The 17,544-nt window shown below is 38.8% G+C and overlaps 1 protein-coding gene and 1 long non-coding RNA gene across 3 annotated transcripts in view; one reads left to right on the forward strand and one right to left on the reverse strand.

Annotated features, from left to right (window-relative positions):
* Positions 1-4,796, forward strand: part of HMGA2 (high mobility group AT-hook 2) — a 209,690-nt gene extending 204,894 nt beyond the window's left edge. Inside the window, exon 5 of the mRNA XM_069080914.1 lies at positions 1,803-4,796. Coding sequence (XP_068937015.1) covers positions 1,803-1,850 — 48 coding nt within the window. The 3' untranslated portion in view covers positions 1,851-4,796. The remainder of the gene's footprint in view (positions 1-1,802) is intronic.
* A 137-nt stretch (positions 4,797-4,933) lies between these two features.
* LOC138155674 (uncharacterized) overlaps positions 4,934-17,544 on the reverse strand; it is a 47,941-nt gene continuing 35,330 nt past the window's right edge. Inside the window, exons 3-5 of one of the 2 annotated variants that reach the window (XR_011166931.1) lie at positions 15,887-16,072; positions 7,350-7,579; positions 4,934-5,085 (exon numbers count right to left, since the gene is read on the reverse strand). This is a non-coding gene — a long non-coding RNA (uncharacterized lncRNA). Of the gene's footprint in view, positions 5,086-7,349; positions 7,580-9,010; positions 9,368-15,886; positions 16,073-17,544 lie in introns of those variants that run through there. The other variant, XR_011166932.1, reaches the window with a different exon arrangement.

The following is a 17,544-nucleotide window of genomic DNA, read 5'->3' on the forward strand; positions in this document are numbered from 1 at the left end:
AGAAAGAAAGAAAGAAAGAAAGAAAGAAAGAAAGAAAGAAAGAAAGAGAAGAGAGAGGGGGGAGAGAGAAAAGGGAGACAGACGGGGGAGATACAGAGGGGAGAGAGACAGAGACAAAGAGATAGAGACAGAAAGAAAAGAGAAAGAAAAGAAAGAAAGAGAGGAAGGGAGGGAGGGGAGAGAGAGAGAGAGAAAGGGAAGAGAGACAGGGAGAGACACAGAGGAGAGACAGAGACAGACAGAGGAAAGAGATACACACATACAGAGACAGACAGGGGGAGAGACAGAGACAGAGAGATGGAGAAGAGGGGGAGAGACAGCGAGGAGAGAGATACACACAGAGAGAAACAGAGAGTGAGGAGAGAGACAGCAAGGAGAGAGCCAGAGGCAGATGGAGGGACAGAAAGGAGAGAGAGAAAGAACAGAGGAGAAAAGGAGGAGAGAGAGAGAAAGACAGAGACAGAGAGAAAAGTATGTGTGTATGTGTGTGTTTTCTTTCCACGCGGCCACTCATGCCGCGGTGTCACACATGGTAACATTTAGAAACCCCTTCACAGCTGAAGTGTTTCAAACACTAATGAATGGAAGTTTGGTCATATAATGCAGACAAGCTTTAAGGCATGCTTTACTGAATGGTGTACTGTAGTGGCCTGGGAAAGGAAGAGAGTTATAAATTGTGTCAGTTAGCCACCCAGACAAAATGAAGCCATGTGGAAAATCAAATCTATTAAAGTATGAAGACTGTTATAAGCTGTTTTAAGCCGGTCATTCTTAAAGGGTCTCAGTTAGTTGTAGGAGTAAATGTTTACCTAGTCTTCCTAGGTCTTGTTCACATGCCATCGTAGAAGATGATGGGTCGCATTTGATAAAAATCAACTTCTCACTAACACCCTTTTTATCAGAAATGTTTATTGTCTCCCATTTACCACCCATGTCCTGAAAGGTACTGCAAATTTATTAAATAAGCAAAGGAAAGAGGGTTGCCTGGTGAGGAGGTTGGAGGGTGTGGGGAGCATGGAGGTCTGCTGAAGACCCCTACCAATTCCAAAGACAAAGCAAGAGGAACACTCAGACTCAACATTAAAAATTTTCTCAGCCATCCATAATCAAGACAGAATAAATTCATGCTGCCAGGGTAATCCACCATTTGACTATGCATTTCTACATATGGCCTAAATGTCTGGAAGCCAGAGCAGTCAAATAGACCTTTGGTCTTCATTTTTATTTAAGTTACAGAAAACTATTTATTCTCTTTGGCTCTTAAAAAAAAATTCAATTCACAAACTCACAAAATTGTTTTATTTTTTTCCTCCCTCTTTAGTAAACAAAAGGGCAGGGGCACATTTGAAGGGGTGGGGGTAGTTACCACTACTATTAACACTTGGAGGAGAAAGTTCTTCCCCCGACTCCTTCATGTTTCCTTTTCTTGTTTTTTAACCCATAACTCCAAATTTGAACAATCTTGATAGAAATGCATTTGTTTCCTTTTCAGTACTCTGGTGAAGAAACAGACACGAAACTGACATTCTTTGGCCTGAAAACAATTACGTTTTCTGCCTGTCTCTATGTCAAATGTTAAATCAACAATGGTTAATGGCTGCTATGGGAAAAAAAACACCACCTTGATTCTTCAACTACTTGTATAAGAAACGTTGAAAGTGGGAGGTGCTTGCCAATTAGTGTCGTCCTTGGAAGCCAACAGAAATTCAAGTGGTGATTTCCATTAGGGAAAAGTCGCCTCTCACTTTACTTACAAGGCTCATCACAGAGAATAACCGATTGTTGTCTTCTCTTTGTTTCAGGAAGAGACTGAAGAGACGTCCTCACAAGAATCTGCGGAGGATGATTAGGAGCCCACACCATTTAATTTCTACCTCATCAGCAGTTGGGTCTTTTGAAGGGAGAAGACACTGCCGTGACCACTTAGTTTTTTCTATTGCCATGGTCTTTTCCACTTTTGCCTGGGGGAAAAAAAATCACATAACCTTAAAAAGGACTTTATTAATCACCTTCTTTGTAATCCCTTCACAGTCCCAGGTTTAGTGAAAAACTGCTGTAACACAGGGGACACAGATTAACGATGCAACTTTTAATTACTGTTTTCTATTTTCTTAACCTACTAATAGTTTGTTGAGCTGCTAAGAAAGGGTGAATGGGTCAGAAAAATCTTTGAATCAGGTTTAGTCATTCACTGCACTGCATGTAAACAAGAAACTTGTAATGTTAATTATAATGGGCATTCATACAGGAAAGGCTTGGTGTGAAACACGTTATAGGCCTCAGATACCACCGACAACCCACTCCTATCTTAGTCAACTCCCTGTTTAGAACACCAAAGATAAGGGATAGATGTTAATCTTTTTTTTTAATTATCTTGTAGACTTTTACTTGATTTTTTTTCACTTACTGTTATTTCAAGAAAGATTTAAGGCTGATTTGTCATTTCTCTCAATTCAGAAACCAAGAAGAGGTTATACTCATTTTGCAGAAGGGAAGTAAGGCAAATCTATGTTGCCAAATTGTATATTTATGGATATACCGAGCATATCGGCAGAAGCAATCAACACAGTCAGTCGTACTTACTCATCTTCAGAAAACACTCATCTGGGTAGAACTGATTTTATCTGTAGGTAAACTCCATTTAGAAGTCAGTAAAAATTGTCCTGAAAGCATCTGTAGATGGTAATCAAGTAAAATGACCATCTTTTAAAAAAAAAAAAAACATTTTAAATAAAGGTACTTGTGGATTAATGCCATCAACTAACGTGAAGCATGGGGAAGGGGAGAAATTTTAAATTGGTGGGAGGGATGCCACAGTCATCCTACTAGTAATGGAAAAATCAAAGGATTCATATCTCTTTTCATTATGTATCGATTTAAATGTTTAAAAAAAAAAAACAAAAAAAAAGCAAAAAAAGAATACCATGTACCTCAAAGTGGGGTTTTGTATTAATTCCAATGATGCCTTTTGACATAGGATGGTTGGCTGTATCTTACCTCAACCTCAGTGCTCCCATCTTTTCATTCAAACTGCACTTTTAGCAACAGATGCAATATATTCCCCACTATTCAATGCTACCTCTGATTTTTACAATTACTTTTACAGCCTGATAAATACTTGCTGCTATACACATAAAATGCAGGAAAAAAAAATCCTTCGGGTAAATGATTTTGGATCTCTTCATTTTCTTCTCATTTCTGCCTCACCACTTAATTAGAGTTAAAGAAGCAATCTCTTTAGTGTGTTTCAGCATGACATGTATTTTTCTTCATTTTTCCCCAAGTTTAAATGTACTTATTTCTATTCTCTGCTAGATTTCTATGTAACGTACTGTTAACTTGAATATATTTTTGTACTGAATTGCTCCTAGGTTTTGTAAGGATAATTTTCTTCAATGACACTACATGACAAAAACAAACACAAAACAAAACAAAATTTTAGCTGTACTGTTTGAATATTACTGTCCAAGTTTGTACCTCAAATGAATTGTTTAAAGAAATGGACTAATGTATTGACAAAGACCTACCTCCAGACATAAATGGAATGAACATGTTAACGTTCAGCATTAGTTCTGCCGTGTTGGAAACAGTTAGGACTGCAACTAATCCCTAATCAAAAGTATTTTTGTAAAAGAATTTTGATAGAAAAGAACACATTTTAAATTACTTTTTCACTAAAAATAAAAAAAAAACCTTCAAAGAAACTTGAAGCTTTGTAGGTAGGCAGCAGTGAGCTTGGCTTTTGCATAATGCAATCATAAAAACATGTTTTAAAATTAGTAGATTGTAAGAAAATGCTTGACAAGTATTTTCGTATATTTTACACAAATGTGATTTTTTTTGTAATATGTTTCAACCAGATTTATTTTAAATGCTTCCTATGTAGAGTTTTTAATGCCTCTTTCTCCTAGTCAGCATGTCTTTTTTTTTAAACATTATATTATGAATTGGGCCAGGAGGTAGTTTCTCATGAAGGCTTATGTCAGTATGGCTTTTTAGTATTAGAGTCAAATGAAACTAAAGAAGAAGGGGGAAAAAAAAACCACTCCTTTCTGGCTTCTTCACTAAGCTTATTTGAAGGCTCATATACTTTTTGAGGCTGGCAAAGAGCATATTGTTATGAATCATGCCGCCCCCCCCCCACAAAAAAAAGACGGGAGAATTAAAACTAGGCATGTTAACGCTAACTGAATATTAGACGCATGGAAATAACTAGTGACTCTTCGAAGAACTAAAAAGTCATTTTCCATAAAAGCCTTTGGTATGTTACATTTTTAGAAACCTCAGTGGTCAATGCATGTTGGTCAGACTCTGAGCACGGAGGGATTTACAGCTCTGATGAAGTTTGTCTTTTATTTTCTATATATTGTACAATCAAAACACATTACTACCTCTTAGGGCCTACTATACCTCATTTTTCAGACTGAAAAAAAATGCTTGTGGCCATCGGAACAGTGAGAGCATCATAAAATTTTTTATATATATAGTTTATTTTTGTGGGAGATAAATTTTATAGGACTGTTCTTTACTGTCGTTGGTCACAGCTAGGTAAGACTGGACATTTAGCTTTTCGATCATTTCTGCAAGATAGGTATGTTTGCAGGAGAAAAGTTTCAAGAAGTTTAACTGCAGTTTACTTTTTCTCTGTTTCTTGAGTGTCTTCTAATTTTTTTCGCTTTGTTCTTCATATAGAGTTGCTGTCTATGATTGTACCTTGAACTGCTTGCTTGTTGAAAATGTTCCTTTAATGGATTATCACATTCTGTTCAGCACAATAAACATCATAGCCTCTGTGATCCCCAGGTTGGTTGGCTCCTACGTTTTGTCACATCTCCATGAAATGGGTAATAAAGTTGAACCAGGCTAAAGACACAAGCGGTAACATTCAAGTCATTTTGCACTCTGGATTTGGGAGAGTTCGCTGGCCTGATGGCCCGTGGTGCAGAGGAGATGACTCCTGCCCTTCAGGGATTGGGTGAGGAAAGAAGGGCCAGGGAGATGGGATCCTGGCCTGGGATGCGGTGAAGTCTCGGGCCAGCATGGTACAACAGATCTTGACGGAATGGGATAGTAGCTTCTGGACACCTGGGAGGAGAAAGTACAACCCGCTGGATATAGTCTCCCCAAGCTAAAGCTTTACCACCCTGCCAGTGGTGTTCTCTGTCTTTCTCCTTCTTTCCACCCCATCCCACCTTACTTTCCACTTTGACCCCTGGAAACAGTAATCACAACTACATTATTATTATTCCTGAGAAGAAGACATCAGTTGATAGCCCTGTGATTCCTCCTCACACAGGGTGAATTCCTAGACCAAAACACCCCTCCCAGTCTATACTCTCCACCCTTTTCTGTTCCCCTATTAAAATGTGAGTTCCTCAAGGTCAGGATGAGCTTGCTGCTGGAATTTTTATCCCCAGTACTTACAGTACTTATAGAACATGGTAAGGACTCAGTAGATGCAAGGTTTTTTTGTTTGTTTGGTCAAGTTTTTTTTTTTTTTAATCTTCTTGGAGGGGGGAAGTCAGGGAAATTGGAGTTAAGTGACTTACCCAAGGTCACACAGCTAGTAAGTGTTACATGTCTGAGGCTGGATTTGAACTCAGGTCAGTTCTGACTCCAGGGCCAGTGCTCTATTCACTGAACCACCTACCTGTCCCAACAGTAGATGTTTCATTTAGTTCATTTTGTTCATTTAGTTTTAACATGTATTTTGGACACCCGTTTTTTGGAAGAAGGAAGGAAAATGTTCCTGAAAGAACCATAGCTCTTGAACTAGCTGAGAGAATGACCCATCTTTTCATACAAAATTATGCAATACCTAGAGTGAATGGTCTGGAGTCAGGTAGACCTGAGTTCAAGTCCAGCCTCAGACACTTGGTAGACGTGTGACCTTAAGCAAGTCCTGTTTGCCTTGGTTTCCTCACCTGTAAAAGGGGTCACACTGCTAGTAAGTCTCTGAAACCAGATTTGAACTCAAGAAGGTGAGTCTTCCTGATTCCAGGCCCTGAACTCTAATGCAAATAAGTAAATACTAAATATCCACATAGTAAATACAAAGTAATTTCTGGGCAGTACCAATGAGTAGGAAGAGAGGATTGTGAGGGAGCATCATGTTAAAGGTGGGTGAAAGCTAGAGATTTTATGAGATGCAAGTGAGGAATGAGACTTTCCAGGCACACAGGTTCTTACTGTTATTAGTCCTTCCTTCTTGAAGAGGAACATGACATAAGGAAGATGATGCCATGACTCATAAGTGAAATGGATTTAAGTGAGGAAGGGCTGTGCAAGATCACCAGCCTCACTTTCTCCTCCAGAGCCATCTAGGTCCAGTGGCCAGATACAGATGAGCGTGAGTGGAGATGGCCCCCCAGGCACAGGGCACAGCCTGAGCAAAGGTTGGAAGGTGGGAGATGGAATGCCATGTACTTCAAGGATATATTATTTTGTTAAAGAGGGCACTTCAACAGCAAGGATCGTAACCCACCATAATAACATAATGTATAGACTATATTATATTTAAAAGTTATGGCATAAAAATCCATCATTCTTTGATCAGAAATCTGACAACAACAACGAAAAAAGCCTAGCCTTAATTAGGCAGATCCTGATATGATAAACATATACTCCATGTCTAAGGCCTGTTCTCAGGGTGGTGGGACCTTCTAATCAATGAGCTAACAATCAACAAAGATTTATTAAACCAGATATTGTGCTGGGCAGGGAACTCATTGGCACAGTAAATAGATTGTCAAGCCTGGAGTCAGGAAGACTCATCTTCCTAAGTTCAAATCTGGCCTTAGTTGTGTGACCCTAGTAGTCGTGTGACCCTAAGCTAGTTGCTTAATTTTTTGCCTCAGTTTCCTCATCTGTGAAATGAGCTGGAGAAGGAAATGACAAATCACTCCAGTTTCTTTGCCAAGAAAACCACAAATGGGGTGACTAAGAGTTGGACACAACTAAAAATTTATTGAACTGAACTGTGCTAGGCACTAAAGACAGGAGGAATACAAGAGGCCATTGCCAGTTGTCTGGACTCTTGCCTTGGCACTGGACTCTGATGGCTTTGTGCAGCCCCATCAACCTCACTTAAATCCAGTTCATGCACAAGGCAAGACATTACCCTCCTGATGGCATTCCAGAGCAAGGATGAACCACAGGAGAACAAAGACTGAAACAAGCCCTGATCTCATTCTATGCCAAAGTTCACCTTTCACCAGGATAGTTTTGAAGACCCAAAGGTCACCTCCATGCCACGAATATTTACTCCAAAGTTACAGCAAGAATAAACACATAAATATCCCTCTTGAATATCTGGGGACATCATCTACCCCCACCAACCTCCACAATACCTCGTGCTCTGAGGAGGAAAAGATTGAGTCCACAATTAGCTCAGTTCCCAATATATATATATATAGTACAGGCTCCAAGTTCCCAAACCAAAGCCCGCCTTGAATTGAGTCTTGGGCATCCCGAATTCTAAGGATTTCCATACTGGCCTTCCGTATTCAGTCTGGAATCTTGCCTCTGAGGTTGCCAAGTAGGAAAAGCCTGAGTCCGACAGGGATTCTACCACCTACACCTAGAACGAAAAAGGAGAAACAGAATAAACTGAAATGAAATTCTCATCCCCAAGCCTATTTCTTGGCTCCTTGAGGTAAATGGGAGGAGGAGGGGACACCCAGTCAGTTCATGGAGCCTGTGAACTTGGATCTTCACTCTTCATCCTATCTAGAACCTGAGGGAAAGATTGAGAATTTCCCAATCTGGTCTTTTGAAAGACATTGCCTCTTCTGGCTAGGAAAAAATCTAAAGAGGTTACTCCTAACGAAGTGGTTAGGGGAACAACACAGGATGGCTCTCGGAAGAAAGATGCTTCCATGTTAGGTGATCTGAGAATGCACAACAAAAGCCTCCATTCTACACACACACACACACACACACACACCCTAAACATTAGCTATAATAATTATTTCTTATGTGGTAGTAAAAGGAAAGAGGAGTATAGTTTGAAGGGATGGAAAGGCCAACTGATATAATATTTATGACATTGCATATAATGACTATTTAAAATATGTATATATCAGTTCTATATTATGTACTGTATATATACATATATGTGTGTATACATATATATATATATATATATATATAATATCAGGGAGGTGGCACAGTGAATAGAGCAGGAGGACCTGAGTCCAAATCCGTCCTCCAACACTTAACACTTACTAGTTGTGTGACCTTGGGCAAGTCACTTAACCCCAATTGCTCTGCCTTCCCCCCGACCAAAAAAAAATCAGCTGACACTATACATCCCCTCCCTTTTACTACCACATAAGAAATAATTATAATAACTAATATTTATATAGCACTTTAGGGTTTGAAAATTGCTTTGTGCATATTGACTCATTTGACTCTCCCAACCTTGTTGTGATATAAGTGCTATTATTGTCCCAATTTTTAGATAAGAAGACTGAGGCTAAGATAGATTAAGTGACTTGCCCAGGGTGAAACAGCTATTAACTGAGACAAGATTTTAACTCAGGTGTTCCAGACTACAAATCCAGAACATTATCCGTTAAGCCACTTAGCTACCACAGGAAAGAATCATTGCCTCAGTTACTCATCATATGACTTCTGAATCCATCACTATAGAAACTTCTCTCTCTCTCAAAGTTATTGATGAAGGGCAGCAAGGTGATGTAGTGAATAGAGAACCAGCCCTGGAGTCAGGAGGACCTGAGTTCAAATCCAGCCTCAGACACTTAACCCTTACTAGCCATGTGATCTTGGAGAAGCCACTTAACCCCAACTGCCCTGACTTCCACCCTCCAAAGAAACAAAGAAAAAATTATTGATGATCACTTAATTATTCAGTCCTATAGATTTTTATCATCCTACTTCAGTAATGTCTTTGACACAATTGAAAAACCCATCCTCCTATATGGTCTATTCCCTTGGCTTCCATAACACTGTGTACTCAGCTCAGAAATGCAGTGTCTGAACAACTCACAGTAATAGTGACTGATCTCCCAGGTCCTAATTGCATGTCTTTATCCATCCAGCTGAGGGGTGATCCTTTTGGCAATCTTCTCCTTAGACAGTATGCTATTAAGGAAATTTCCTTTGGGATAGCCAGCACTTGCTCTGGAGCCCAGGAACTCTAGAATTCAAGATTATCAGCAAGGTAACTCCCAAATGATTGAAAAGATACATCTCCCAGGATCACTAGTCATCGACCTATGCTCAGAAAAGCAAACAGGGAGGCAAAATAAGTCACCTGGGACTCAGGAAGTCTCTCGACACTGACCTCAGGCTTTCCTTGTCTATCTGCCCAACAATATTCTTCTGCTGATGCTGTGTGGCAAAAAGTCATGCAATACCATAGTTCCTGAAGAATTAAAGGTGGGTACCCAAAGGTAAAGAGAGATTCATGATGGACATGAATATGTAATAACACTTTATCAACCAAGAACTGCACAAAAAATCATAGAGGGTGTTGTCAGAGATGGGGTAAAAAAGGAGAAAGGGGGTAGCTCATACAATGATAAACAATGGATAGCCTGCATATTATATTGGTATCTATGAAATGTCGAGAGAACTATTTCCTAATGCATTGGGTAGAACCTCGCGGAGGATTTACGGAAGGACTTAGACAAAAGACACCCAGGATGTGAGGGCATGTATGAGTTGGATCTAAACCATTGGGAAGAGTAGCCATATTGATTACAAGTCCATCTGAAGGGGGCAGGTAGGTGGTGCAGTGGACAGAGTACTGGGCCCTGGAGTCCGGAAAACCTAAGTTCAAATCTGGCTTTGGACACTTAAGAGCTATGTGACCCTGGCCAGGTCACTCAAGCCCATTGCCTCAAAAAAAGAAGAAAAAAAGACAAATCCATGTGAAGCATTGAGTTGAATACTTTCCTCAGGAAAATGGAATTGACTCTGGCATCTGAGGCATTTCCAAGGACACCAGGCTAAGCATTCAAATGTGTTATAGGAAGCCATCTTTTCAGGGTAAACAAAGTAATCTTTTTTTTACCTTAATTTTAAGGATTTCATAATCTTTAGTATATCTAGACACCTATAAGTCATAGTCATAAAACTATTATCAACAATTCTATTATTATTTCAAAACACCCTCATTTCAATGATAAATTCAGTGTATGGAAGTCATTAATACACATGAATACTCCCCTTTTCCACTGTAAATTATACTGTATTTGTTCTCAGTGGATTTGATTATTTAAGGGAGTCTCAACCTCGAAAATTCATCAAAATGTAAATCACATATAGGACAAATACAATGTTAGGCATGCTGATCTTCTAGAAGTTTCATTTCTTTTTCTTTCTGACGAGATTACTCGGTACTATTCCAACACTCCATCCTATTTCCTCCTAACTGGCCTTTGTTGAAAGAGTTACTGTGCTGGAGTTCTGGTCTTCTTGGTGGTCTTCCTTCTTCTGGCTGATTTCACTCAACCCTTCCTGTTTTGTTTTGTTTTGTTTTCATCTAATTCTGGCACCAGCTGTAGCCCGCCCACCTAATGACATTTACTAAACTCAATGTACTTTGATACTTATTTTTGACTAAGTAATCTCTTAGGTCCCTTGCAACCCTTAGATTCTATTCTCTCATCTTTTTCTTAGACCACCTAAATCTGCAACTCTCTTCTACTGAAATTAGGAAGACTTCATTATGGACTTACATGTTATCATCAGTTCTCACTTGGGGAGCCCAATAATACAATTCAGAAAAACTGCAAAATTGTATTCCTGGGCATATTCATAGAGACATCAAAAGAATCACTCTCTACATTCATTTTGCTTATGATAAGAACATTACCTGAGTATGATCATTTCTCAAATATCCTTCCCTTGCCACCACTCCCCTAAATATATTAATCTCCTTCATTAGAATGTAAAACTCCTTGACAAAAGGTATTTAACTCCTTTTGTATTAGTATTATCACTTAGCACAGTGCTGGCAAACAGCAAGTATCTAATAAGTGCTTTTTCCAGGCACATACTAAGTGTTTAATAAATGCTTTTCCAGGCACATAGTAAGTGTTTAATAAATGCTTTCCCATTCCATTCTTTCAATAGATTCATAGAATTCAATAGGGGCCATGCAATTTGACTTTTTTTTTAGAATTTAGATAGATTTTCTTAATTTTACCTATCTTCACAAGTCACGAAAATTTACTTTACAAACTCTTTCCATTGGGTTTTGTAAAATATTTTGACTTTTTTGTTTGTTTGTTTTGCTTTTTTTTTTTGGAGGGAGGAAGGAAGGGCAATTGGGGTTAAGTGACTTGCCCAAGGTCACACAGCTGGTATACATTAAGTGTCTGAGGCCAGATTTGAACTCAGGACCTCCTGATTCCAGGGCCAGTGCTCTATTCACAGTGCCACCTAGCCGCCCCAATATTTTGACTTTTTAAGCAGTAAAAATCAAAAGTTTGTTCAGGAAGAAAATAAGAACTGGAAACTTGGAATTCACAGCACTCTCTCTGAGAACTAAAGAAATATTAGTCTATATGTTGCTGTCATTTTTAAAGACTTTTTCGTATTGGTTTCCATAGCTCAATTGGATAACCTAAGGTAATATGGATTCTATATCCCCTGATAAGCTAATTCAGTATTCAGGAAATAAAACATTGTAAGGAAGGGAAACAAAAGAAACAAGCATGCAATGATTGTACCTAGAGTCAAACTGGCCTGAATTCAAATCTAAGCCTCATGTCTTTCCTAGTTGTGTGGCCCTGGCAAGTTATCCAACCACTATCTGCTTCAGTTTCCCCAACTGCAAAATGGGAATAATAATGACACCTACCCCATAGAAGTGAGAATCAAGTGAGATAATATTTGTAAAGCATTGGGAACAGTGCCTCTGCCACAGAAATTTCTTTCCTCAGGATGTCTGTTTCCTAAATATCGAATTAATCTACCAAGAAATATAGATGCCATATTACCTTCAGTAACACAATCAGATGTGGAAACTAATACAAAACAAAGTCTTTAAAAACAACATCAGCACATAGAATGATGTTCTCTTCATCCTCATAGGGAGCACTGTGAAATACTGTCCTAACACACAAGACTTTGAATCCCAGCTTATGAGTTATGTGCCAGACACTAGGATAAGATCACAAATATGATCTCATTTACAACCCTATTAGGTAAATGCTATTATTATTCCCATTTTATAGTTAAGGAAACCGAGGCAGGCAGTGGTTAAGTGGAACAATTAGTAAGTGTCTAAGGTTGGATTTGAACTTAGGCCATCCTGAATTCAGATCCAGTCATTCCAAAAGAGCTTAAATTCAGCATTTTGTCTTCCCTTTGCCTTTGAAAGAATGTTGTTAGTTTCACTGCACTTGTCTTCCTTGGTTATGATTTTTGGTGAAAATTAGTCTAGGAAAAGGATGTCCGTAGCCATCCCCAAACAGGGATCATGTGTTTATTTTTGCCTATTTAAAAAAAATTTGAGATTTCTAAGAACACTTTTATATTATGGCTCATTGTGGTGTCATGGAAATAAGATAACATTCAGTGAAAAGACCTGAATCAAGTCCCCATCCTACCTCACACTAGCTGGGAGACCCACGCTGACTAAAGTCCCCTGCACCCAAGTTTCCACCTGTAAAGTATCCATTTGAGAAAAAATTAGAGGATTGAACTGAATGACTTCTAAAATTCCTCCTAGTTCTAACCTTCCCCCATAATTTGTATTACAAATGTCTTCTTACTTCTCCAAATGGAGAGAGAGTTGAGGAGAAAATGTTATCATTAGAACTGGAATCAATATTACAGGTAGGAAAACTGAGGTGAAATAAGCCAGCGTGGGGATAATAAAAAAATAATACTGAGCTAGGAGCCAGGAAGCTTCAAACTTTGCAATTATTCTGACTCAGATATGCGGTGGGTCCATTTGTATACCCTGAAAATAACTACTTTACACAGGAAAAGCCTGGAATAACATGCTTAACCTATAAATTGAAACTAGTCTTATTCGTATGAAGAAACTCTTGCCATATAACTCTTTTTCATTCTTTGCAAACAAGTCTCCACTTGTGTACAATTCCACCCACCTACACTGTTATATTTCCACCCCAATATGGCCTTCATCACTTTCCATCATTTATCTTTTTAACCTGTCTTCACATAGCCTCCATTCATTCTCCTCCCTTCCTAACTCCCAGGTTTACTCATTGTACTGACATCTCTCTTCCTGCTGATTCACTTTAAGTTGAGCCATAGATTATTGAGGTCAATCTCCTTCCTGTTTTCAGACTTGACACTCTTTCCAAGATCTCTTACTTTCACATTCCCACCTCATCTCCATTTCCATTCTTCTCGTTCCATTTAAGCCCCACTACCCATTTCCTTTCTGGGTTTCTTTTCATTGTTCAGTTTTTCCCTAGTTATACTATGCCCAAATTTTCTTGTCAGTCAACAAGCATTTATCATGTACCAAGCACTGTGCTAAGTACAAGGGATAGAAAGAAAGATTAAAAAAAAACAATCTTTGATCTCATGGAGCTCACAGTCTCATGGGGAAAATCTCAGTACCTTTCTAATATTGAAAAGAAATGTCTGGTGTCAATGTTTTACACTACAAAATACCCTAAATCAAGAGTTCCCCACCATTTTTCATATGAGTACCCTTCTCTAACATTAAAAAGAAATCACAGTTACGTGATACTGACTGTCTCTGTTGGTTGAGAAAATGCACAATAGAAATGAAAATAGATAGCATTAGTGATCTTTAAGGTTTGTAAAGTGTTTCATATATGTATGTAACATACATGTACATATGTATATACATATATGCGATCTCATTTGATCTTCCAAACAACCCTGTCAGATAAGTACTGCTATAATCCCATTTTGCAGATAGGGAAACCGAGGCTTAGAGAGCTCAAATGACTTGGCCATGGTTAAACAACTGAAAAGTATAGGAGGTAGGATTTTTGGATGTAGTACAACATTCTTTCTACTATATACACTAATGCTTCAAATTTTATTAACCAAAACAGCACCTATGTAATTTGGAAAATAATAAGGCATGTATTATTGCAATATACTAGTTCAGTGTGCTTACTTATTATATTGAACATATTATATTTATTAGATATATTTATAATATATTTATATATCATTATTAAATTTATTCTGTTTATTGAGCTGGACATGTTGCAATAACCATGATTGTTAAGTTGAGAACCTTGATTCTGAGCGTCTGTTGTATCATCGTTGGCATAGATGTTATTAAACAGGCATGGCCCTGCCTCTGCACTCTTAAGATTTCTGGGTCTTTCCATCTTCCCTGTAGCTAAGCATCCTTTTATGTGTTGTCCCCCCAAGTAGAGAGTAGAACATATGCTAAGGTTCCCTCTTCCAACCTCTACTGAAAATGGCAAGCTGAGTCCCCAGAATGGAGCTTGTCCACTTGTTCCATCAGGATTCTGCCGAACCCTGAGGGGCTGAAAGAGTCTCACTAATGCTATATACTTCATAAACCCTCACCAGCATTCCTGATCAGTTAGTCAGTCAGATAATTAGATTTTAGGAAGGAGTATGTACTAAGGTGGTAGAAGAGTGTAGGGGAGTGGGTTCAAGCTTGAGGGCACAAGCAGCAAAGCGGACATTCCCAACTCTGGATTGTTAGAAGTTTGTTTTTTTTTTTTTCCACACCCACTGTGGATTTTTCATGAAGTTCCCTTTAGTCGTGTTTAGTCTTCTACTGTGTTTCTCATAGAGTCCCTGAACTTTCTTTTCCATGCTGTGTCTAATCTGTCCTTGGCTCCTGATTCAGACCCTGCCATCTTTACAAATATTGTGAAATGCTTAGATAGAACTAAAGATAGATTTCGGTAAATTTAAGAATGCTGTTAGAATACCAATGAGAATTCAAGTCAATAAATATTTATTAAGCTCTTACTTTATGCCAGGCACTGTCTTGAGTTCTGGAGGTATAGTGTCCAAATCCTCTGGTTTTCTAAAGGTCACAAGGTCCTCCTCTGGTTAAGGAGGTAAGAGAAATCAAGGCTTACAACCCTCCCTAATGAAAAAGCTATTATAACCAATAACTCCACTCCCCCCACAAAGGGAATTTAATGTCTTTCCTTAAACCCTGCGTGCAAACCCCACACAGTATGATTCCTCAGCATAAACATCCTCTTAGAATCCCATCAATATCCCATTCAGGCAAGGACTTCCAACAAAGATGGCAATGTAAAAGTTTCCAGCCAAGTTGAGTTCCCCTGGGAAACACCCCAGCAAATGGGAAAATGCATGCCAGATGAAACAAAGATTCATTAAAACCAAAAGAAACACCAGCAAGCTCCTCCAGCAAGCTTATGCACAAGAAGATGGCCAATAGCCTGAAGGCATTCTGGTCTTGGGTTCTTTACCGAGGTCTGAAGTTAGTGTGATCTTGGTTAAGTGAGGCTTAAAGCCAGGAGTTTCTTGGATCCTGGCTTGTCTGAGCCATAGGAGGGGACAAAGCCAGTTTCCACAAAGTGATTGCCCTGGGTCAGACACAGAGGAGAGGTGCCTGGGTAGCATGTGCCATGGGGCCCTCCAGAAGTTTTGAAGTCAGTATGCATTTCCAGTATCTGGAGGCGGTCAGAGCTGTAACAGGACTTTTCTCCCCAGTGATAGCCACCAGGGATTAATGCCTCAGTTTCACTGATCCATTCATTTCACATCAATTAGCTTTAACAAAGGAATATTTACTGTGAAGATATAGCAAGAACAGACATTACAAAGCATTTCCCCAAACCAGGGGATAATGAATGCTCCTGTCTATTACCTCAGTCGCTGGGAAAGTGGGCTCATACTTAAAATTTTACTATCAAGTATTTACCTCCATTTGACTTACTTCCATATGTAGCACAGCGGATGGGTGGCCTCCATGCTGGGTCAAGTACATCACTCTTCGGAACCTTGACTGACACCTCACCTAAGTTCAGCCACCTACCAAGCCAGGGATGGACTCCAGCTCCCAGCTCGCTGTTCTGACCTTTTGAAGTTCATGAGATTGTAGGCATTTCTAATACTCCTCCATCTAAAAACAGGAAGAATAGACACAAGAGAGAAAGAAACAAGAAGAGGGCCATGTGCTCACGGGTCCCAGTGGGGAAACAAAGACCTAAGGCTTAGAGGAGTCTTTGCTTTCTCACTTGAACATAGCAGGAAAGAGCCAGGAGTCCCCTTGGGCTCATTAATGCCTCTTGAATGCATCCAGTTCTGCCTTGGCAACCAAACCAAAGTCTGTGTCTCCACCATGCATTTAGCAGACCACAACCCGATACAAAATGTCTGCCCATGCTCCAAATCAGAGAGTGGATACCTTCCATCATACATCATCCCACCTTTCCAGAAGTAGGTTGCCCAGTCTCCTTCCACAGAAGGGGTCACTTGATTATAACTCTTGGAAAAAGATGAGAAAAGCAAGGTAGGATTGATTACACATTAAACCAAATATGATTCGTGGTTGAACTATACGTACTAGTGCTTTGTAATTTTAATGTATAAATGAAGTATTATTCACATATTATTATTCTATTAAACTATTATTATTGTAGTGTTGTATTTTTTCTTTCCTTACTTGAAAAAGCCCAAGTGTTATATACACTGAATTGTGTATTGTATACAATATTTTTGCTTTTTGGAGAGGGGAAGGCAGGGCAAGGTCACATGGCTAGTAAGTGTTAAGTGTCTGAGGTCAAATTTGAACTCAGGTCCTCCTGTCTCCAGGGCAGGTGCTCTCTATTCACTGTACCACCTATTAATGAGGATTTGATGATCCTTCCCCCATTCCCCTCCCCCAAAAAAATGTTTGTCAGAGAGGACTGAAAATTTTTTGACCATGGGGAGAAATTAACATCAGTTTTAAAACCTTTCCTATAGGAACTCTAAAGACTTATTGTCTCTTTAATAGGCTTTAGAATCTTGAACAGTTACAGTTTGTCATTTTTTATGAGGAGTTTGTGAGAGGCTGGAAGTTTAACTGTCATTCCAAAGAAATTGTTAGATGTAAGTACTAAAGAGAGATCAAGAGAGGTAAAGAGAAAAAAAAAAGATAAAGACTTATCTTGTAAAGAAAGACTATAAAGAAAATTCCAAAAGTGTCAGTGGGGAAGAGTGTGAGGTTTATCTTTAAACTTTAATGTAAGAGGAGTCTGTGAACAGATGGAGAGTTTTAATTGCTACTCATAAAGAGATTATTTTAATTATTTGAAAAAATGATTGAGTATTAACTATCATCTATGAAGAGACTGCTTTTCTGTCAAGGTTCGAGAGAGATTATGAGAGGACAGGAAAAAGAACTTATTCTTTAAGAGAACTGAGTTTAACCTTCATATTAAAAATAGGATTCTTGAAAGACTTCTGCAACTATCTAAAGAAACTGAATGATAGGACTGTATTTCAGAACTGAAAAAAGTCCATAGTAAAAGTGATGGTTAGAAGTGATTCACAGATAAAATACTGTAAATAAATATTTATGTTTTTGCATCATGTTCCCTCATTAATAAA

The sequence above is a fragment of the Petaurus breviceps genome, unplaced genomic scaffold (assembly GCF_028583685.1).
Source record: "Petaurus breviceps papuanus isolate PSGF00001 unplaced genomic scaffold, PetGlider_PUasm1.0 154, whole genome shotgun sequence".
Lineage (NCBI taxonomy): Eukaryota > Metazoa > Chordata > Mammalia > Diprotodontia > Petauridae > Petaurus > Petaurus breviceps.